The 23,533-nt window shown below is 42.1% G+C and overlaps 1 protein-coding gene across 21 annotated transcripts in view; it reads right to left on the minus strand.

Moving 5' to 3' along the window:
- LOC127005904 (calcium-dependent secretion activator-like) overlaps positions 1-23,533 on the minus strand; it is a 214,093-nt gene that overhangs the window by 173,138 nt on the left and 17,422 nt on the right. For 12 of the 21 annotated variants that reach the window (XR_007758972.1, XM_050875273.1, XM_050875269.1 and 9 more), the window contains exons 2-4: positions 18,053-18,194; positions 6,899-7,066; positions 1,418-1,593 (exon numbers count right to left, since the gene is read on the minus strand). Coding sequence is in view for 20 of the 21 variants with exons in the window: in XM_050875273.1 (XP_050731230.1) it covers positions 1,418-1,593; positions 6,899-7,066; positions 18,053-18,194 (486 nt within the window). In the remaining variant the exon portion in view is untranslated. Of the gene's footprint in view, positions 1-1,417; positions 1,594-6,898; positions 7,067-18,052; positions 18,195-23,533 lie in introns of those variants that run through there. The other 9 variants (XM_050875280.1, XM_050875284.1, XM_050875277.1 and 6 more) reach the window with 2 other exon arrangements.

Genomic DNA, 23,533 nt, shown 5'->3' on the forward strand with positions numbered 1-23,533 from the left:
CCCTGATAAAATTTGGGAGGGGCCAAGTTTAGGGTTGTAAAATTCCCAGGATTTTGAACTGGAAACTTTCCATGGAATTTTGGGAACAGAATTGAGAAAAAATATAAGATTGCCTATGGCCCCTTTGCTGCCTTAATGAGACTCTCTATACAACAAACTGAGGTCATATGTTTGATGATACCAAAACTTAACATAACACAACAAAACCCCAAACAGATACAATAGGTCTTGACTCGAAAAAATATATGCTTCCTTACTAATAAGACTTTCTATACAAAAAAGTGAGGTCATTCTTTGTTGATTTATATCATTATGTGTTTGAAGATACCCTTAACTTAACCTAACATAACCCCAAACAGTTACCATAGGTCTTGACTTTGAAAATTCAGATATGCTTCCTTACTAGACTCTCTAAACAACAAAGAGAGGTCAGTCTTTGTTGATTTATACCATAAGGTGCTGACTATCATGTGTTTGAGAATACTATAAACTTAACCTAACCTAACCTAACAAAACCACAAACAGCTACCGCACTAAAGGTCTTAACTCGGAAAATTCTTATAAGCTTCCTTACTAATGAGACTTTCTATACAACAAAGTGAGGTCATTCTTTGTTGATTTAAACCTTAAGTGTCTGGGAATCATGTGTTTGAAGATACCCGGCGGTGGCCGAACTGGTAGCGTACTGGGCCCACATTCACCGCGTGATGGACGACGCGGGTTCGAATCCCCACGCTACCACTCGGATTTTTCAGTCACCGCCGAGTGGCTTAAAACTACCCACATGCTGTCCTGAAGACCACCCATCAACCCGGACTCTAGAGGAAGCCGTCCAAGCGAATCAAGAACGAGTTCCGGGGGGCAGCATGAGCCAATGCAAGATGGCACCACTATAAACACTCGCCTGCGCCAGAACGGGCTGGGCCGACCATCAGGCCCCACCTAAAAGAAGCCTTGGGCCGACCATCAGGAAGATGCCTACCGGCGCAACAGGCAACGACGTAAAAAAAAAAAAAACAAAAAAAAAAAGCATTACTATAGGTTAGAATATCCCTCGTAGAATTTGGGAAGGGCCAAGCTAGCAAAACTGACAAATTGGTATTTACATCCAGTAATGGATAGCCACATGAACTCCTTTGCTGATCCTAGCTAAGCAACACCTAAGCCACACATAATAATATTTCAGCATGGAAACTTGTTGAATTTTATAGATCTTATTCTGCCAGACATCAGCTCAAACTTAGCTTGTAACTTTTGCCAAGGTGGGAGGGTTCCAGTGTCAGTTCCTCTTTTTTAGGGGGGAAACCTAAGAAGGATTATGTTTAGTGGTACTTGTCACCATAACTGGGGGTTAATGGTAGCTGCAATGAGAGGGCAACCCCAAAATGAGTCCACCAGTCCTACTCTCCTTGCTCACCTGACTCTCTTTTCTACGTTGTGTTTGAACACTTCCCGCAGGTCATGCTGGGAGCAGGCACCGGACACCACCATTGAGGCAAGGCGTTCATTCTTGAGGAAGATTTCGTAGTAGCTCTGGACAGCATTAATGAAGGCCTCGTCTGCTGCAATCTGCAGCTCTCCTTTTAGGAAACTCTGTAGGAAAGGCAACAGAGGGATTAGTCATTCTACCAAACCATGTTTTTTGTATTAATTCCTTTATTTTTTCCTTTTGTTCTCTTCCTTTACATATGCTTAATTTCTTTACTTATTGTTTTCTTAGGATTTCTATTCATCTCCCATGCTCTGAACAATAATCTTTAGAGGCTTTTCCCTTCTTTTATCATTTTTTCCCCAATCTATAAATTCTTGATATCATTCCCCAGTTACTATTTTAACATAATGCGTCTATTTACAGCTTTGTCTCGTCTTTTAAATTACGAACCCTACTGTCTAAAATTCTTGATGCTCGATTCCCGAAATTTTTTAATTAAGAATTTGCAACATGTTTTATTTGTAGGGTGTTCTCGTACTGATATTTTCAGGCACACAGATTTATAAGGCACGTGGCTCCCTAGCAAGGACACCATGGCATACCATCATATGACTTGAACAATGACTAACATAATCTAACAGGGGGGGACTTTGCATTCCGATCCCAATAATTAGTATTTCCGCAAAATGACAAATACACGTAATAAAACAAAAATAAAGTTTCGTCCTAAGAATTTGCAAAAATTAGGAAAAATAAGGATAGTTTCGAGTATTTGAGGAAAAATATGGATAAAGTTGCGAGTATTAGGAAAAATAAGGATAAAGTTTCGTGTATTTGAGGAAGAATAAGGATAAAGTTTTGAGTATGAAGAAAATAAGGATAACGTTTCGAGTATTTTAGGAAAAATAAGGATAACGTTTCAAGTATGAGGAAAATAAGGATAAAGTTTCGAGTATTTAAGGAAAAATAAGGATAAAGTCACAAGTATTTGAGGAAAGATAAGGATAAAGTTGTGAGTATTTGAAGAAAAATAAGGATAAAGTTGCAAGTATTTGACGAAATATAAGGATAAAGTTGCAAGTATTTGAGGAAAGATAAGGATAAAGTTGCGAGTATTTGAGGAAATATAAGGATAAAGTTGAGAGTATTTGAGGAAAGAGAAGGATAAAGTTGCGAGTATTTGAGTAAAGATAAGGATAAAGTTGAGAGTATTTGAGGAAAAATAAGGATAAAGTTGCGAGTATTTGAGGAAAGAGAAGGATAAAGTTGCGAGTATTTGAGGAAAAATAAGGATAAAGTTGCGAGTATTTGAGGAAATATAAGGATAAAGTTGTGACTATTTAAAACCAAAGGCAGACTGATTCTGCAAATGCTGGGGTTAAGAAGCTGCCTAGACAGCTGACCACCATGTTGATAACGGATCACTGCAAAATGCATCATAAATATTTATGGCACACGATACGAATCTAACCAAGCCTAGCACATCACCTCTTCTATATTGGAAGGGGATTGCTCCTCCCCTCTCAGTCACCCGCTTAATATATACAGAGAATGAAGTGCCTCAGATCCTCCAGCTCGTCTCCACACACGATGCACTCCATACTCTCGTTGTAAAATCTTTTTCCATCTCTCAGCTTCATGTTGTTGGTTCTACAGTTGAATAGGATGGTTGATGCTTCCCTGTTGTCATATACTTTTTAACTACCTACCTAACTAACAGTAATATAGGTGTTTGACTATATATTAACTAACTAACTAGCCACCTAAAGATCTAACATGGATAGTGGGGTAAGGTGGGGTTAGACTTTACAGGAGCTGCCTTGTATAGACCAAACGGCCTCTTGCAGACTCTACATTTTTATGACTTCCCATTGGTGTTTCTAAATTCTTTGGGTTCATTCCTGTCTGCATAGCAATTTTACTGGGCGGGTTCCTCACGCTCCAAGTTCATGCTCTCAAGTATAGAAAAATGGCGGCGTGAGAAGTGTGAAGGTTTAATAAACAAGACACCTTGGCGTGATCGCCCCCCCCTCCCTCCCGGGCCTGTACTCTCCTGCATCTTGGATCTGTCTCGTAACATCTACTTCTGCTTTAGTGGCGGCTGCTGTAGTGAGTAGTGACGGGCCACCTGTAGCCGTGTTTGCCAGTGGCGAAGACCCGCGGGATGATGTGTGTGAGCGCGGGGCTCATCGCTAGGGGAATACAGACCGCTGAGTGGGTTGTCTCTCTTGCCTCTCCCCCTCATTGTTCGTTTAGTTAATGTTAATATCTTGGAAAAAGACGTAACATACCTTATTAGGAAAAGAAAAAGAGCTGAAGAACGTGGAGCTACACCGATGATTGTGATCGTGCAGGCCGACTAACGTTCCCACAATCAGCTGGCAGGTGAAGTTTCGGGTGTGTGACTTAGCAACTTTTTTTTTCAGCGCCATTCTTTAAAATCGCTATTCTTACTTCTTCATTTACGCGCACGAGCAAGTGTGTGTCATTTACCATTGCCTGATCACCCTCAGGGCTCACGATCATTAGCAAGTGCCCAGCAGCCTCCCCTTTGGAGCTCACAAGTGATGAATCATCGGATCTATGGGTACGGCTGACACTCGTGGACTAGAACCACACAGATTTATAAAGCACGTGGCTCCCTAGCATCATATGACTTGAACAATGACTTACATAACCTAACAGGGGAGGACTTTGCATTCCGATCCCAATAATTAGTACCTATTTCCGCAAAATGACAAATACACGTAATAAAACAGAAATAAAGTTTCGTCCTTAGAATTTGACTATAACCACGCACATCCGGGAGGCGAGACACAACCCATTCGATGCTGGCTGGATAGAGGGTACGGATCAAAGGAGACTGCCCATCTGGAATCAAACCCGAGACCTCTCGTTTGTGGTGTGTGTGTGTGTGTGTTGCTTTATATTCAATGAATCAATCAATGGGAGCATACGCTGGGGGGGCGTCGCCTCACCCACCCGACGACGCCAATCCCGGGGGCTGTTCTCCGGGCAAGTCTTCATGCAAGATGCCTCTCTTTCTATCTTCTATCGATATTTCCACGCTGACTGCTCTTCTGAACTTGCTAACTGCATTCCTCCCCCCCTCCCGCGGCCCCGCTGCACTCGACTTTCTACTCATGCTCATCCCTATACTGTCCAAACCCCTTATGCAAGAGTTAACCAGCATCTTCACTCTTTTATCCCTCACGCTGGTAAACTCTGGAACAATCTTCCTTCATCTGTATTTCCTCCTGCCTACGACTTGAACTCTTTCAAGAAGAGGGTATCAGGACACCTCTCCTCCCGTATTTGATCTTCCTTTCGGCCACCTTTTTTGTTTCTTTTTTAGGAGCAGCGAGTAGCGGGCTTTTTTTTTTATTATTGTTTTCTTTTTTTGTGTGCCCTTGAGCTGCCTCCTTTGTTGTAAAAAAAAAAAAAAAAAAAAATCCAAATAGCCTGCCTCATGGCGAACTCCGTGGGCGTCCCCTTGGCCTCCTCCACTCGGGGATGGCTCTTACAGAAACAACCCGGTAAGCAGGGTCGGCTTCTGAGCCCCGTGTCACATGCCCGTAGAGGCGGATCGAGTTGGCGTTTACGGACTTCGCTTTTCCTGCTTCTCTTGTTGTAAACTCGAATAAAAGTTTTCCTATTATCTCCCGCTTATCCTCTGGGTGTGGTTCCTGAAGCTTTGTAGCCTGGCACCGTTCCTTGGTAGTGCACATGTTACCAGTCTAACAGAAAGTGATCTAAATCTTCCACTTCTGCGTCACAAACTAAACATTTTTAAGATAATTTTTCTTGCCATTTCTTCCCTCCGCAGTCTCGTATTCCAGCTTAAAATCCTGTTGACCCTAATCTTACAATGATAATATTGGGGTAGGAGGAAGGGTAATCATATAAGGTAAAGGTAAAGTTGGGAGCATACGGTATTTGGTGCGCGTGGTCACGGTGCTCATCTCCATACCATTGGCTCTTGAGTCTGTGGTGGGCGAGAACCCCTTAACCCATTAACAGTTATTTCTTATAGTAACCATAAGCATCAGCAATTAAAACACCTGACCTTTTCTTTCGCTGTAAAACAATATGTGTGATGAATAGCTAGGGAACAAAACGTGATAATAGCCTAATAATCGCACTCATAAGGGGGACAGGTGTGGGGTGATGGCCATTATCGTTATTGATTCTCCCGAAATATGAAATAATGAAATGAGGAAATAAACTCAGTATTTGATAAGTTTGGCCGGGAGAAGCAGGTGACATTTTTATCAGGTTTCCCCGAGTGGAGGGAGTGACGATAAGGGCCGTCGCCCCACGCCTGTCCCCCTTTATCAGTGCAATTATTAGGCTATTATCACACGTTCTGTTCCCCAGCTATTCATTACACTTACATATTATTAGTGTTTTTTCGGGGTGAGGGAGTTCTACGTGTTCCATCTTATGGCCAGTATATTATTTCGCCCTTATTTCTCCCTCTCATCCCACTGACAGCTTTCTCCTGCCCATGTATTTTTTCCCACTGATTGTACATTTACCGTACGTTGTCATTCCCCACCTCGTCCCCTTGCAACGATATACCTTTTTTTGGATGACGAAACGGGGACAGAGGGACGCGTTCCTACAAACTTATTATAATGTAACGAAGAGAGGCCAGAGCAAAAGGAGGCAAAGTGGAAGCGGTGGTCGAAAATATGGGACCTGTTTTGATGACAAGAGCTTTCCCACTTCAAATTTTCTCGCCCAATTCTCTTTGCTATTCCTTTTTTCTTCTCCACTTCAATTTAATCTATTATTCATTTATCATTTGCTCGCTTTATCATAATTATTATTATTGTCCTGACTGCGTACTGCTCGGCATGTAAGTGAAGGAATGGATTTAAGAGAATGTGTAGCTCACGCTTTCTCGAGATTGTTAACAGGTGACGCTACCAGTGAACATTATAGAAGGAGACCCCGCGTAATGGACTAAATATAAGCGGGAACCTACATAATCCCACTTTCGCTTGATTGATAGAGCTACGGTTTTTAATGCTCCTTAGTCCACGGGCACACGAGTTCGAATCCTGGCCAGTGTAAAACTGTAATTCCTGCAGTCTGGTTCCTCTTACAGACTAATGAGATCAACTTATAATGTGTTTCAAGAGGGGTAAAAAACTTCCTCACTACATTAGACATTGAAATATTGGGTTACTAATACATTCTTCGTTGTAAGCTGAATTCTTCTTTAATTAGCAAAGTCAACGCAGGCTTCAGGTAGACAGAATAGGTGAACGTCGAGTCAGCCTGGCAACACCACGGTCACTCCCTGGGCGTTGATGAACTGGTCACGACGACCCGGGGAGAATTATGACCTGCGACCACTGGCAGAACTACACCGAGGCAGGCAAGCAGGACGACAGAGATAAATAATAGGACAAATAAACGGAAAATCGAGAACCTTGAATCAACAGACCCATGTCTTACCTGGAAACGCCCCTGGATGACGTCTAATTGGTGCTTGGTGACCTTGATCTGTCTCTTGGTCATGTCCGTCGGCTGCTTGGCGTTGAAGGGGTAGGATATACAGCGCAGAATGAACACGTAAAGCTGCAGCCTCTTTTTTCTCTCCTCCTCCTCTCTCTCCTGCTTTTCCTGTAACAACAGAAATTGGAAAAAAGGTTAGATCGATGTGGATAATATGAATTGCAGTGGGGTATGCTATAACGAACGTCGTTCGTTATAGCATCCGTTCGTTCTGGAATACATTGAAAATACATGTATGTAAGGGTAATCCGTTCCAGGGCCATAGTCAAGACCAAATTTACCACCCCAAAGGATTTTTTTTATCTAGGTGCCCATGTCCATTTTCTTACCTAACGGACTACTCTTTTGTTGTCATGCATACTTTCTTCCAACCTTGAAATCTGTTGAAATCCGCAGCAAACAAAATAATAAATAAAGACATGGGCAAACCCGCATCGGTGCAAGCGGCGATGTAGTCCTAAGCTGCTCACCACACAAACTCTCGAAAGGAGTGTTCAGGCTCTTTCCTTCAAGGGAGATTTACCCCCTTTGATCCTCTTTAAAGTCACTAAAAGACATGTAAACATATCTAACCTCCTACGAGGAGCATAGCTCCACTCAAGCCCATTGTTGCCTTTGCACATTTCATTCCGTGAGCCACTACGCAGCCCGCGTGGGGTGGCCCAAGTAAAGTTGAGGAGTTGAAGACATTGATGAGGTCCTTTTTATTTCAAATCAATGCCGCATTTCAATTGAAATAAGATAAAAAATAAATATGCCGGCAAATCACTGCTCCTACCCAGAGGATAGACGTATCGAAAGTATGGCCAATGTAGGTTGGAAAAGTGTTTTCATACTCCCCTCTTGAAAGCGTTAAGGTCCCAAGAAGGAAGAAATACAAGCGAATGAAAATTTTAGAGTTTACTAGTGATAGGGATGAAATAATGAAGGTGGTTGTTGATTCCTGCAATGGAAAGATGGAAAGCGCTGGGATGAACAGGAGTAGCAAGTCGTGTGCATGTGACATTTTTTTAAAGAAGCTCATACATACTCTGCCTCCTCTACACGCACGCACGCACGCACGCACGCACACACGCAGGCAGGCAGGCAGGCAGGCAGGCCAGCACGCACGCACGCACGCACGTACTCTCTCTCTCTCTCTCTCTCTCTCTCTCTCTCTCTCTCATCTGCCGCCATAAAGATGCGGTCAAAAAAGAAACCAAAGAAAAAACTCAACGAATAAAAATACACACACAAAAAAGTGAAGCCGTCGTCCCGCCCTTCCTCTCCTCTCCTACCGCCGCCGCCCCTCCCGCACCCTCCTCGCCACCTTCAATAATTAAGTAGCCGAAAAATGAGGAGGGCGGAAACAGATGGCGCGAGGCCAGCTGGCCGCCCCGCCGTCTGCCGCCACCATCTTCACCTCACCTTACATTGTTTTCTTTTCTTTCTTTCTTTATTTTTTCCTTTATTCTTTCTTTCTTGTTTGTTTCTTTTTTCTCGCTCTCTTCTACACGCGCGCAGACACACACACACACACACACACACACACACACACACACACACATATATATATATATATATATATATATATAGAGAGAGAGAGAGAGAGAGAGAGAGAGAGAGAGAGAGAGAGAGAGAGAGAGAGAGAGAGAGAGAGAGAGAGAGAGAGAGAGAGAGAGAGAGAGAGAGAGAGAGAGAGAGAGAGAGAGAATTATGATAAACTTATTCCGAGGAGGCGATCTTGTGTATCTTAACGTAATGAATGAGGTGGAAAGAAATGTGGTAAGAAGTTTAACTGCATAATTATTGTGGGAATGAATGATTAGAGCAAAATTAGGCATACATATATTTAGGAAGGGGGAGAGTACGAAGATGATGATAAAGTGATTCTCTGGAGGCAATATTTTACAGTATCGTTGCGGAATAGATAAGGCGGGGTGACGTAAGTGGAGCAAATTAAGATACCGAGTTAGGAGACTGAGAAAGAATATTGTGAAGAGGAAGGAAGGACAGAAAAAGGTTGACAGGAGTAAGAAAAGGAATGGAAAGGAAGAAAACGGAATAAAGGGAACAAGAGAGTGCGCAAGGAAGGAAACTGAGAAAATCTGAGCTGAAAGAAGGGAGAGAAAGATACATACATTATCCGAAGAGTGAGAGAGACACCAGAAAGGACACGGCATGAAAGGAAGAAGGAAGAGAAGGAAAGAGAATCGAGACGAAAAATAAAACTGAAAAGAAAGAATATTAGAGGGAAAGGGATGAAGGAATGATACATATTTTATCCGGTGTTGGAAAAGATCAGAAGGGATAGGCAAGACGTAAGAGGAAGGGGGAAGAAAGGAAGAAGAAAGACACGACATTTAGGAGAAAGAAAAGTGAAAAGACGGAGAGAGAAAGGAATGGGAATGTGAGAAAAAGAAAATGAGGAAAAAGGAGGAAATAAAAGGGGGAACAAACGTTTGGATAAAAAAAAGTTAGAAAAGGAAAGAAGAAAAAAAGAAGACATAAAAGGAAAGCAAGAAAAAAACTGACTCGACATTTAAGAAAGAAATTGAAAAGACGATAAGAAAGGAATAGAAATATGAGGGAATAAAAAGAAAGGTAGGAAAAAAAAGAAATGCGGGGAACGTTTGGGTACAGTTAAAAAAAAAGAAAGCGGAAGAAAAGAGAGCAAAGAGAACAAAAAAAAAAAAGCAGAAAACAAGAGAGTGAACAAAGAACACGAGAAATAGAGAAAAAAAATGGAGTTGAAATACGAGTAAAAAAAGAGGAATAAAAGCTGTGAAGAAAAACAATGAAAAAAAAGGGGAAAAAAGTTTGCGTAGAGTTCGAGAAAGAAAGAGGACGAAAATAAAGACAACAGAAGATAGAGAAAGGAGAGAGAACAGAGAACATTAGAGGAAAGAGAAGGGAATGTAAATAGTTAGAGAAGCAAAGGAAAAAAAAGAAAAAAAAAGAACACGGACAAAAGAGGACAAAAAATAAAGAAAACAAAGAAGAAAAGGAAAAAGAAAGAGGAAGAAAATAAAGACAACAAAAGGTAATGAGGAATGAGAGAACAGAGGACGAAAAGAAAAAAGAACAGAACAAGGAGAAAAGAAAACAGATAACTTAAAAGAAGAAAAGGGCAAGGAAAGAGGAAGGAAATAAAGACAGCAAAAGGTAAAGAGAAATGAGAGAACAGAGGACGAAAAAAAAAAGAAAAAGAACAAAACAAAGAGAAAAAAAGAAAATAGTTGACACAAAGGAAAAAACACAGAGAACACGAAAGGAAAGATGAGGTCACGGAAAAAGAAAGACGAATAAAATAAAAACCACAAAAAATAAATAGAAGAGAGAGAGAGAGAGAGAGAGAGAGAGAGAGAGAGAGAGAGAGAGAGAGAGAGAGAGAGAGAGGACAAAAGAAAAAGATGACAGAGAAGATGAGAGGAAATAAAGAGGTCAGCCGCTGTCACGTTCCCCTTACGACTCTGCTCTCGCCATCTCTATCACGAGCTTTGTCCCCGCGGCGCCTCATCTCACGATTTGCGACCCCCATCACCGCTCATACACGCTGACTGTCGCGCCGTCTCTCTCTCTCTCTCTCTCTCTCTCTCCTCCTCTTTCTTCCTTTATCTTTTTCTTTCTTTCTTTTCATCATTTTCCTTTACTTTTTCGTTTTCTTCGTTTTCTTCTGCTTCTTCGTTTTCTTCTTCCTTTTCGTTTTCTTCCTCGTGTTCTTCTTTTTGATTTCTTGTTTTCGTTTTCTTCTATTTTATCTTTGTTTTAATTTTCTGGTTTTTCGTTTTCTTCTTTTTTTTTCTTTTCTTTTTTTTCTTCTCCTTGGTTCTCCTCCTACTCATCCTCGTCCTCGTCCCCCTCCTCCTCCTCCTTTTCCTTCTTCTTCTCTTTCTTCTTCTTCCTCTTCTTTCTATTTTTTTCTTTTATTTTTCTCCTCCACCTCCTCCTCCTCTAATCTTTCTATCATTTTTGACTCGAAACTTCATATAATTTCGTGGTCTTGTCTTGAGCTTCCTCCTCATCCCATTATCCTCGTCCTCTTTCTTTCTCTCTGCGTGTTTCTTTTTTATTGCCTTTTTTCCCCTCCTTCCTATTGTCGCCTTTCTTCCTCCTCTTTTTTCTTAACTGAGTCCTGATCTCGGTTTTCAGTTTCCATTCCCGTCGTCTCTCTCTCTCTCTCTCTCTGTACCTACCGCTTTATTCTTTAGCCTAACCCTAGCCTAACTTACCCTAGCCTAATTTAACCTAGCCTAGCCTAATCTAACGTAGCCGAACCTAACCTAACGTAGCCTAGCCTACCCTCCTCCCTTTGTATCTATCGTGTTATTCTTTTCTTCGTTCCCTGATAAAATATTGATTACTTATTACAATAACACAAAAGAAACCGCAATATATCGATTCCAAACCTTTAATTAAACACGAGTGCGCGAATTTCGGTCTCTCAGTCTTCTTTTATGCGGCGCCCATTGTGAGAGACGCGGAGTGCATTTTCAACAGCAACGAACTTTTTTTCCTCCTTCAATTTAAAATTCTATACTTTCGATTAATATTTTCATCAAGATCTCAGACTTTTCACTCTTAATTCATTCATGAGTTGCAGGATCGATGGACAACAGCGGCGTACATTATCAGTAACAAACTCATATTTCTACAACTTAAAACCGCTTTACTTCCTTACTTAACTTACATCAGAAAACCCTTTACTTTCTATCAATTTACACCAGATTCTCAGGTTTCGCAGCATCGTTCGACACGCCGTATACATTTTCAGCAACAAACTTATATTTCTTCAACTTAAAACTCTTTACTTCCTATCACCTTTCAGCAGATTCTCAAGACTTTTTACTTTAATTCATTCATGAGTTGCAGGAAGATCGATCGACACACGGTATAGTACATTTCAACAACAAACTCTTATTTCTCCAACTTCAAACTCCTTACTTCCTATTAAACTTCAGAAAACCATTTACTTATCAATTTGCAGCAGATTCTCAAGACTTTTCACTTTAATGCATTCATGAACGATTCAGGAACGAGGGAAACGCGGCTACATTTTCAACAAAAAACTCTTAGTTCTCCAGCTTAAAACTCCTTACTCCCTATCAACTACTTCAGGAAACCATTTACTTATCAATTTGCAGCAGATTCTCAAGACTTTTCACTTTAATGCATTCATGAACGATTCAGGAACGAGCGAAACGCGGCTACATTTTCAGCAACAAACTCTAATTTCTTCGACTTAAAACCCTTCATTTCCTATCACTTTACATCAGATTCGCAAGACTTATCATTTTAATTCATTCATGAGTCATAGCAGGATCGATCGACAACAGCAGCATAGACACTTTCAGCAACAAACTCATATTTCTTCATCTTAAACTCTATATTAATTTGCAGCAGATTCTCAAGACGCTTTACTTTTTACAACGAACTATTTTCCCTTACCTTAACACCCTATACACTTCCCATTAACTTAAATCAAATTCTCACTTCTTACTTTTTACAACGGACTATATTTCTCTTAACTTAAAACCTTTTACTTCCTATCATCCTACACCAGATTCCCGAGACTTTTCACTTTAATTCATTCATGAGTCGCATTTTCAGCAACAAACTCTTATTTCTTCAACTCAAAACTTTCGCGGTCGTATAACTCCTTACTTCCTATCAACTTACATCAGAAAACCCTTTACTTCCTATCATCCTACATCAGATTCTCGAGACTTTTCACTTTAATTCATTCATGAGTCGCATTTTCAGCAACAAACTCTTATTTCACCAATTCAAAACTTTCGCGGTCGTAAAACTCCTTACTTCCTATCAACTTACATCAGAAAACCCTTTACTTCCTATCATCCTACATCAGATTCTCGAGACTTTTCACTTTAATTCATTCATGAGTCGCGGCAGGAGGATCGATGGGGGCCGGCGGCTGAGAGGTGACTAAGGAGACACCATTTGGGAGCCGCTTAGCGTTGCACACCTGCCTCGTTTCTCAGCCCCATTTACCGTAACAGCTGCCCACTCGAGTGCACGGTGCCTGGCGGGCCGCTGCGGGAGAGTTATGGGCGGCACTGCACTCGAGCGCCGCTACTTCGCCCAACTTTGTTATTATTTCCCACATTTCGCGTAACGGGGCTGTGAATGGATAGGAAATGGAGGGAAGGGGAGAGAGAGAGAGAGAGTGTGTATGACGGCAGGGATGTAAGAGAAAGTAAAAGGAAAGAGGGTAGGAATATGACGGAAAGGAAAGACGGCAGGAGAGTAAGAGAAAGGAAGGAGGGCAGGAATGGATAGGAAGTGGAGGGAAGGAGAGACAGAGTGAGGAAAGGAAAATAAGGGAAAGGAAAGAGGGTAAGGAAATCAAGAAAAGGAGAGTGAAATGAATATGAAGGAGTCAGAAAGATAAAAAAAAGAAAAGAACGAGAAAGGAGAGGAGGAATTATATAATAGAAATAAGGGAAAGGAGGTAATAAAAGGAAGTCGTGAGGAAAGAATAATAATAGGAGAGAGAGAGAGAGAGAGAGAGAGAGAGAGAGAGAGAGAGAGAGAGAGAGAGAGAGAGAGAGAGAGAGAGAGAGAGAGAGAGAGAGAGAGAGAGAGAGAATCAATAAACAAGTAAGTGGATATCAGTTTCCTACGAGGCTGTCACCCTAACCGCAACACCACCGGGGGAAGGCCAAGGCGAAGGAAAGGTTTCAATTTAACTCCGGGGGAAACCGTCGGGGTCATCACGACGGGGCAAACACCATCACCATCACCACCACCATCACCATCAATACCACTACCATCACGCCCAGTACCACCACCACCATCACCATCAATACCACTACCATCACGCCCAGTACCACCACCACCATCACCATCAATACCACTACCATCACGCCCAGTACCACCACCACCATCACCATCAATACCACTACCATCACGCCCAGTACCACCACTATCATCACCATCTTTCCACCATCGCCTTCACTACCACTACCACCACGAACAACACCAACACCAACAATAACAACAACAGCAACAACAACACCCTTTAGAGTTTTGACCACTACCACTAACTACTAACACCACCCTTTAAACCTTCTTCACCACCATCACCACTAACACCATCACCACCATCACCACTACCAACAACAACACCAACACTACTTACAACACCCTTTAAAGTCTTGACCACTACCACTAACCCCACCCTTTAAACCTCCTTCACCACCATCACCACTAACACCATCACCACCATCACCACCACCACCATTACCACCACCACGACTATGTACCAGTTACCGTCATCAGCCGAGTGGTACAAAAAAAATAATGGTTCAAACTTTTTACGTTTAATTTGTTTATACTTTTTTTTAATTAATTTGTAACGAAGGTAACTCATTTACACTACTATACCATTTCCTCTGTTGAAAAGGTATATTCGTGTGGTGAAACATTGGAACATTTAGCTGGAGACTTCCTGTACTGGGGGAAGTAAAGAAAGCTCTCCTTGAACGTTCTGGCTCAGGGGATCACGAAGGAGTTTAGGAATTGCATGAAACAAGCAAAGTTCCCCACACCATAGCGCATTTTCTCACACGAAGTACATCAGTCATAAAAAGCTCTCGAAGTACTTTAAGAGATTTTCATGGATGGTTTTCGTGGCCCTAGTAGTTCTGGCTGAGGCGGATCAACAAGGAGTTTAGGAATTGCATGAAACAAGCAAAGTTCCCCACACATTGGCACACATTCTCACACGTAGTACAACAGTCATAAAAGGCTCTCGTGGTACTTTTAGAGATTTTCATGGATGGTTTTCGGGGTCCTAGTGGTAGTTTGACAAGGCTTCTGCACCATGGACGGGAAAGCACTCAAGGGAACACGACTAATCTTTACTATTGCCTTCGAGGATTGTCGTAGAAAGAGCCCCAAGCTTTTAAACAGGCGTGGTCCCATGTTATGAAAAGTAGCGGGGCGTCAACCTCTGAGTCTCATCTCTTTAGCTCATAACCATTACAGCCACAACGTCATCGATGCAGGAATTTGTTAATTAGTTTCCTTAATTATTTACTGATACTTATTCAGCACGAGATATAATCAATTCAGCTTTGCTATAATCTAAATTCCTTCTGTCCCAAAAATTCCATTCGTCTTAATTTATGAAAACAGGAATTTACAACAAAAAGGTTTACAAATTATTCATGGCAGGCAATTATCGTTAATAATAAGTACATGTTTTTTTCGCTTCGTTTATAAATGCATTCTTTTTAGTGTACTCTCAGAAAAACGAACACTTTCTTTTTATTGGTTTTGCATCACTAACCGCGAACGCCACTACTATCGCCACAACCACCACCACCAGCAAAACCATTTATCGTACAAAGACTACATTTACCACCACCACCACCACCACAACTACCACAACAACCACCACCACCAGCAAAACCATTTATCGTACAAAAACTACATTTACAGCTACCACCACCACCACCATCACCACCACTATCACCACAACCACCACCACCAGCAAAACCATTTATCGTACCAAAACTACATTTACAACCACAACCACCACCACCACAACTACCATCACAACCACCACCACCAGCAAAACCATTTATCGTACAAAAACTACATTCAAAACCACTGGAACCACCACCACCACTATCACCACAACCACCACCACCAGCAAAACCATTTATCGTACAAAGACTCCATTCACAACCACCACCGCCACAACCACCACCACCAAAACCGCTACTACATACAATATATCATCACCATAACCACCACCACCACCACAACCACTACCAAGCCCATTACTACGGTTATCGAAAGGAAATCTTCACATTAGCAATAAAATAGATAAATAAAACGAAATTGCACTTATGTTGTGGTTTACATTAATTTTAAAGCTTACGTTATTTATCTTTCGTATAATCATCACCACCACCGTTACCACCACCACCACTACTGCAACTACAATAGCAAACACAATAATTCTAGTGTTGTTATAAATATTCCAACACCAATCATTCAGTTGCAACAATCTCAATTTATATACCCAAACATCATAGCATACACACAAAAAACGTTTATATATTCCCTATCTACCTAACAAGCTAACTAACTACCTAGCTAACTATCTAACTAACTACAGCAATGTCAAACTACTTAAATACCTAAGCATCATAAAGCATCCAAATCCGTTCATAGCCTCTCTATTTGTCTAACTAACTAACTAACTAACTAACTATTCATCTCTCTCTCTCAGCAAAGTAAGTCTCCTCGTAATATTCACCTCACTGATCGCTACCACACTGTATAGTCAAGTTCAGTCTATGCACAACGTAAGCTTCAGTATTTCACGGCAGGAACACAACCAAACCTCCAGCCACCACCGACTGGTCCAAGGGAGGAGGGAGAGGATGGTTGGATCTGAGGGAATTCGTGGCCCAGTGTTTGCCGCGGCATGATTAAAGTAAACAGAAGCAACGCACACGACTGAACTGATCTCTCTCTGTGACTTGTGCTTAGCGTGGTGGTGATGGTGGCGGCGGGGAGTGGGGATGAGGAAGTAGTGTTGCTGATGTAGGCTGAAGATCATGGGTTTAAGGGTAAGGAGAAGGATTGACTGTGACTGCATGGAAAGAATGGATGGATAAGTGGAGGAATGCTAATGACGGGTTTAATTGAAGGAAAGAAAGATGACAGACGTTGAAGGAGGTGAGTGTGTGTGATTAACAGAAAGATGCTGGGAGAATAATGAGAGAGAGAGAGAGAGAGAGAGAGAGAGAGAGAGAGAGAGAGAGAGAGAGAGAGAGAGAGAGAGAGAGAGAGAGAGAGAGAGAGAGAGAGAGAGAGAGAGAGAGCGAGAGAGAGAGAGAGAGAGAGAGAGAGAGAGAGAGAGAGAGAGAGAGAGAGAGAGAGAGAGAGAGAGAGAGAGAGAGAGAGAGAGAATATGCATAACTTCAAGGTGAAAACTGAAGCAAGTGGAAGAAGATTTTATACGTTCCTTTTGAAAGACAGCGAGTTTGGAATGAGTTTAAGTCTAGGGAAACAGAGTGCCATTTTTCATTTACATGTTCTCGGTCTGGGCACAACTACCTGCGTGTCCCCAATGCCGATTTATACAATTAACTTTCTTTGGGATCTTAAGGAGGCTGAGGGAAAGTCAGTTGAGCCATTTTTTTCTATCAAGGCTTAGTTATTTTCCACGTGTGCCTTCCTCCTCACCTCAAACTTTATACGATTCAGCTTTCGGAACAATAGCAGGACTGTCCAAGGTAATATTCAGTACTCACAAGAACATCACTCCAAAGTTATTAACACAGCACGGCAACCACCAACACTACCACTCCTTGTCGATATACTTTTTCTGCTGACTGTTACGCTTACCATTCATATTATATTCCCGCCCGTTAAGGTTACACTGTCAAACCTCGATTATTAACTCTTCCTTTAGGTCCCATTGTTTTCATCGATCTAATTGAGATATTCGTGTAAATTCTGCGTAATAAATATCAACCACTTGTTTCATTTAATCTATCATAAGTTAAAGCTTGATCTGTATCTGTCTTTTAGGTATTCTTTGTTGGTTAATCTCTGTCTGAAGGAACTGAAAGCACTTACTCATACGCAGAGCCATAGACAGGGAGAGATTGGTCATGGGCTCCCTACACTTCATCGTGCATCTAAGCGCCCAGGGTCACTGCCTCCTAACTAACGCCTTTGCCCCAACACAACTTCAACACTAAGAGGTAAAAAGGATGGTAGTTCAAATTCCAACAGCTTGTATTGTGACATAAGCGGTAGGTATAGGGATAGAGGTAGAAAGAGAAAAAGGGTACTGGGATATATGAGGGCAGCAGGTTTAATAAAGGGGGCGAAGGGGGAGGTGGGGAGACATAGACGGAGATAGACAAATTGAAAGACAGAGATAGATAGACATAGATAGACAGACAGATAGGCAGTGAGCATGAATGGCAGAGATACAACATGGAAAGTGGCATAACACACTATCTACGACTCTACCAATAGCCCTAGCAAACTTCAAATAGTGGTAACAGTGCCTGGATAGTTTACTCTCAGCGCATAACAGACAACGGGTTCTGGAATACTCACCGCTGGGTCTTCCTGAGTGGCTGCCGCCGGCTTGTCGCTCATCACGGAGGGCGAGGGAGAGGTGGGCCGCGGCAGGAGTCTGCCTCGACCTCCGCCCACGCTGAGAGTGTCCACACTCAGCGTGCTTCCCGGGGACCCGCTTCTGAGGGACCGGGGAAGGGGAGCAGGGTGTAGGGGGGCCGAGGAAGGAGAAGGAGGAGAGACATAACAAAGAATGGGATAGATAGATAGATGGATACAGATAGAGATGGAGATAGATAGATAGAAAGATAAGAAGATAAACAGAGAAGAGGAGCAGAGAAGAGAAAAGAAACAAAGAGAAGGGAAAGGAAGGGAATAAGATAGAAGAGAAAAGAGAGAGAGAGAGAGAGAGAGAGAGAGAGAGAGAGAGAGAGAGAGAGAGAGAGAGAGAGAGAGAGAGAGAGAGAGAGAGAGAGAGAGAGAGAGAGAGAGAGAGAGAGAGAGAGAGAGAGAGAGAGAGAGAGAGAGAGAGAGAGAGAGAGAGAGAGAGAGAGAGAAGTATTGGAATATTTGAGGGAAGAGAAGAGTCGAGAGGTGGAGAGCCCGGGGGGAGGGAGCAGTGGAGTGGCGTGGAGGCGGTGGTTGGAGGAGGTGGTGGAGGCGAAGGTGGAGGTGGTGGAGTGGAGCATAAAGCGGCATCATCATCGTCAGCAGCAGCAGAGCGTCATGAACCGTGGTGGGAGGGAGAGAGAAAGAGAAAAGACTAGCATTAGACTTCATTCGTGTGAGTTAAATGAGTTAGTTGCCTTCACGATAGTTTTACAATGCCTATAGATTAACCCGGTAGCAGCGACGAGCCAAATTTGTGGCTTTACCGTGTACCAGTGACGGGCCAAATTTGTGGCTTTACCGTGTACCAGTGACGGGCCAAATTTGTGGCTTTGCCGTGTACCAGTGACGGGCCAAATTTGTGGCTTTACCGTGTACCAGTGACGGGCCAAATTTGTGGCTTTACCGTGTACCAGTGACGGGCCAAATTTGTGGCTTTACCGTGTACCAGTGACGGGCCAAATTTGTGGCTTTACCGTGTACCAGTGACGGGCCAAATTTGTGGCTTTACCGTGTACCAGTGACGGGCCAAATTTGTGGCTTTACCGTGTACCAGTGACGGGCCAAATTTGTGGCTTTACCGTGTACCAGTGACGGGCCAAATTTGTGGCTTTACCGTGTACCAGTGACGGGCCAAATTTTTGCCATGATATAAACCCCCAAAAAATAGATGATGCATAAACTGATCACAAATGCGTTGATATATATCATGAATTGGCTTGCGTGAGTGATGATTTTTTCTAATTTTTCTCGCTCAGAGGGGCCTTTAAGGAACATGATCCCCGCAGCTACCGGGTTAATAAATACCTCGAACATAGTCTATAAACTGAGTCCATAACCGAGTAGGACATATTTAAGTCTGCCAACGTGACCAGCAAGCGCGTTCCAAAGTGACATCTCGTTCGTATCCCTGTTACCGCGTCACAAACTAACTAACGGACAGCATACGTCCCATACTATACTCCCGACGGTCCCACGCAGTTGCCCTACCATCTCAAGCCATTCCCGGTAGGCGATTCGAATTTTTGTCCGCCTGCAAAGATATCGACAACGCCATATACTCGTGTTGAGCAAGTCACGGTCACCGCTTTCCCGTACTATAATGTGATATCTGTATGCGTGCCTAACTATGCGTGTCGTCCACAGTGCTCTCTACTGGTTGTTTTGAATCTATGCTTTTCCTTCTTTTTTGAAAGGCGAATACAGGTGTGGCTATAATAACAAACAAGTCGTCCAGACAGCAAAATAAAATAAAAGTAAAGCATGCAGAGTACAATACAGCAGTAATAAAAACACGTAAAAATAATGAAACTGAAAATAATATAGTAAATAGAATGAAGGGTTGATAAGGATGGAAGAACGACGATAAACGAGCAAAAAAGTAATGAAGAGGCCTTTCCACACACACACGTAAACAAAAAACAAAAAACAAAAACAAAAAAAAAACCAACAACAACAACAAAAAATCGCGCTATTTGGACGACCTAAGTAAACCAAACAAATAAAACAAAACAAGAAAACATCAAACCAGTCTAATCTGTTCGCCTTCCTGTCCGTGCGCTTCAAGAACTAACTAAGCAATCAGGTGGTGTCTTTTGCAACCCACCGAGATCCCCTTTGACCAATCAGACGACGCCTCCTTGGCCGCCAAAAGCCATTAACGGGAGGGCGCCCACTCTGGCCCAAACTTGCCGCCAAAACTTCCGAACTTTCCACGGCGATATTGGCGGAACTGCTGGTCTCCGGGATGCACCGCCTAAGAAAACGTGGTAGGATCTGTGTGGACTGCGGTGGTGAGGCGCGGAACAAAAGCGAATCACAGAGGAAGGTAAAGCGAATAACGAGTGCAAATATCCTACATACACCGCTTCCTGATTATTCATACGTCACCTACTACTAACTAACGGGGAGCATATGCCCAGGGCCGCGTCACTTCACTCACTCGCTGCCTACACCCCCGACGGCACTCCTCAAGCAAGCTCCCACGCATCTCAAGTCCCTCCTGGCAAGATTGATCGACTTGTCCCAGTCTTGAGTCACGTGGGCGTCTCCTTGGTCTCCTCCACTCAGGGTTGCCTCGTACGGAAACAACCCAATGAGCAGGATCGACGTCCGGGAGGCGTGCCACGTGCCCATTTAGCTGGAGTTGGCGTTCAAGGACTAAGCTGGTGACAGACCCCAATTCAGTTTCATCACGTAGTCGCTGATTCGACACGAAGTCATTCCAGCGATGCCCCATGATCCTGCGAAGGCACTTGGCACCAAAGGCATGGACACTCCTTTCCAAGTTACTATTCTGTGTCACTGATTTTTTTTTTTACAGCAAAGGAGACAGTTCAAGGGCGTAAATAAAAAAAATAAAAAATGACCGCTACTTACTGCTCCTGAATAGAGGTCAAAGGAGTGGCCAAAAAGAGGGGTCAATTTCGGGAGGAGAGGTGTCCTGATATTCCTCTCATAAATGTGTTTAAATTTTCTTTTGCATTTGTATCTAAGTCTAATTTTCTGGCTTAAAGATAACAAGTATACATAACATCAAGATTAAATACATACAGTTGTTTAGACATAGCAATAGACAACACATGGTATAAAGCACACGATGGGTCACATGAAACACATTTTGTACACATCAGCGGAGTGCAGGAGACAGAAAAGTTGAGGGAAAAGTAGTTAGTCAATTATTAGTCAACAGCCAGCACGTTAAAAGTTATCATGGGTGGGTAGTGACTCTCTCACACACACACACACACACACACACACACACACACACACACACACACACACACACACACACCAAAAAAAAAAAAATAAAAAAAAAAAACCCCCAACACACCCAAACACACAACACATTAAGGAGAATTACGAGTCATTACAAAAGCCACAAACACACAAACACACACACACACAAAAAACTTTGCCTCACACGAACTTACCAAAAAAAAAGAAGGAAAAGGAAAAATAAAAACAAGCGGACGGAAACCATATTTTTTCCTTAACTTAATTGCCAAAGTTCTCTGAGGTTAAGGAAAGGAAAAGAAGAAAAAAAAATAAAACCTAAGTGGGAAAAGCGTTTAGGGAGGTGGTATGTAAAGAGGCAGGAGAAAAAATGAAGAAAAAGAAAAAATAAAGCATGAGACGTGATGTATTCCTTTTCTTTCTTGGGATAATAAAATAAATAAATAAATAAATACAATGGTGCTTTATATGTGTGTGGAGAAAGACTAAAAGGTATACAGTCGTACTTTATGTATGAGTGTGTGTGGAGAGAGAGGGACTAACAGGTTCTTCTAACTTAACTAATTCATAACTTACTCGTATTCAAACTTAGCATTTTCTTCTATTTCCTCCCTCTTTTCTCAAACCTGGCATTCCTTTCTATTTTCCCTTCAATAAACTACATGAATTTTCTAACCTTCCTCTTCTAACCTTCCTTTTCTAACATTCCTCTTCTAACTTAACCAATTCATAACCTGTTAGTATTCGAACCTAACTTTCCTTTTTCTTTCCCTCTCTCTTTCCTCAGACCTATAGCATTTCTTTTTTTATTTTCTCTCTTTCTTATCCCTTTTCTTGGTTTACTTTTGTTTTCTCTCTCTTTCCTATTCTCTCTACTTACTTTTGTTTACTCTCTCCTAATCTCTCTTTCTGTTGCTACCTTTCTTATGTTCCTCGATCAGCTAAAACCATTCAATAAACAACATAAATTTTCTAACTTTCCTCTTCTAACCTTCCTTTCCTAACATTCCTCTTCTAACTTAACCAATTCATAACCTGTTAGTATTCGAACCTAACTTTCCTTTTTCTTTCTCTCTCTCTTTCCTCAAACCTCTCATTCCTTTCTATTTTCTCCCTTTCCTGTGCTTTGTCTTGATTTACTTTTGTTTACTCTTTCCTATTCTCTTAATTTACTTTTGTTTACTCTCTCCTATCCTTTCTTTCTATTGCTTCTCTTCTTTCGTTCCTCAGCTAAAACCACTCAATAAACTACATGATTTTCTGACCTTCTTTTCTTGCTTTATCACTTTTTACTTCCTTTCTCCTTTTCTTTAGTCTTTTTCTCTCTCGTTCCTCAGCTACAACCGTTCAATAGGCTACGTTCATTTTTTCTTTATATTCTCCCCTTTTCCATTTTCTGGCCCTCATTTTTGTTCTTTATCACTTTTTACTTTCTTTCTGCCTTTCTTTAGTCTCTTTCACTCTCGTTCTTCAGTTAAAACCGTTCAAAGCGCTACGTTCATTTTTCATATACACTTTCTCTTCTTCCGTTGTTCAGCCTATCCAAATCTAGCATCCCTTTTATTTTCTCTCTCTCCTATTCTCTTTCTTTAGTGTCTCTTCTCTCTCGTTCTTCATTTAAAATCGTTCAATACACTACGTTCATTTTTTTCTTTTACATTCTTTCTCTCTTCTTCCGTTCTTCAGCCTATCCAAATCTAGCATTCCCTTTTAATTTCCCTCTTTCTCCTATTCTCTTTCTTTAGTTTATCTCACTCTCTCGTTCTTCATATAAAACCGTTCAATAGGCAACGTTCACTTTCTTTAGCCTTTCTCTTTTCTCTCGTTCTCCAGCTATAGAACGTTCAATAGGCTACAACGTTCATATAATTGTTTCCCTAGACTTGCATTCACTATCAAAGGAACGTATCAAATCTCTCTCTCTCTCTCTCTCTCTCTCTCTCTCTCTCTCTCTCTCTCTCTCTCTCTCTCACACACACACACACACACACACATCTTTTCCCTGCCCTTCCCTTACCTTCCCTTCCGTTCCGTTCCCTTCCGTTCCCTTCCCTTTCCTTCTCTCCCCTTCTCTTCTCTTCCCTTCCATTCTTACCCCTTCCCTTCCCTTCTCTCTCCTTTCCGTCCCTTCCCGTCTTTCCCTTCCTCCTTCCTTCTCTTCCCTTCCCTTCTCTC

Source organism: Eriocheir sinensis, chromosome 31 (assembly GCF_024679095.1).
Source record: "Eriocheir sinensis breed Jianghai 21 chromosome 31, ASM2467909v1, whole genome shotgun sequence".
Lineage (NCBI taxonomy): Eukaryota > Metazoa > Arthropoda > Malacostraca > Decapoda > Varunidae > Eriocheir > Eriocheir sinensis.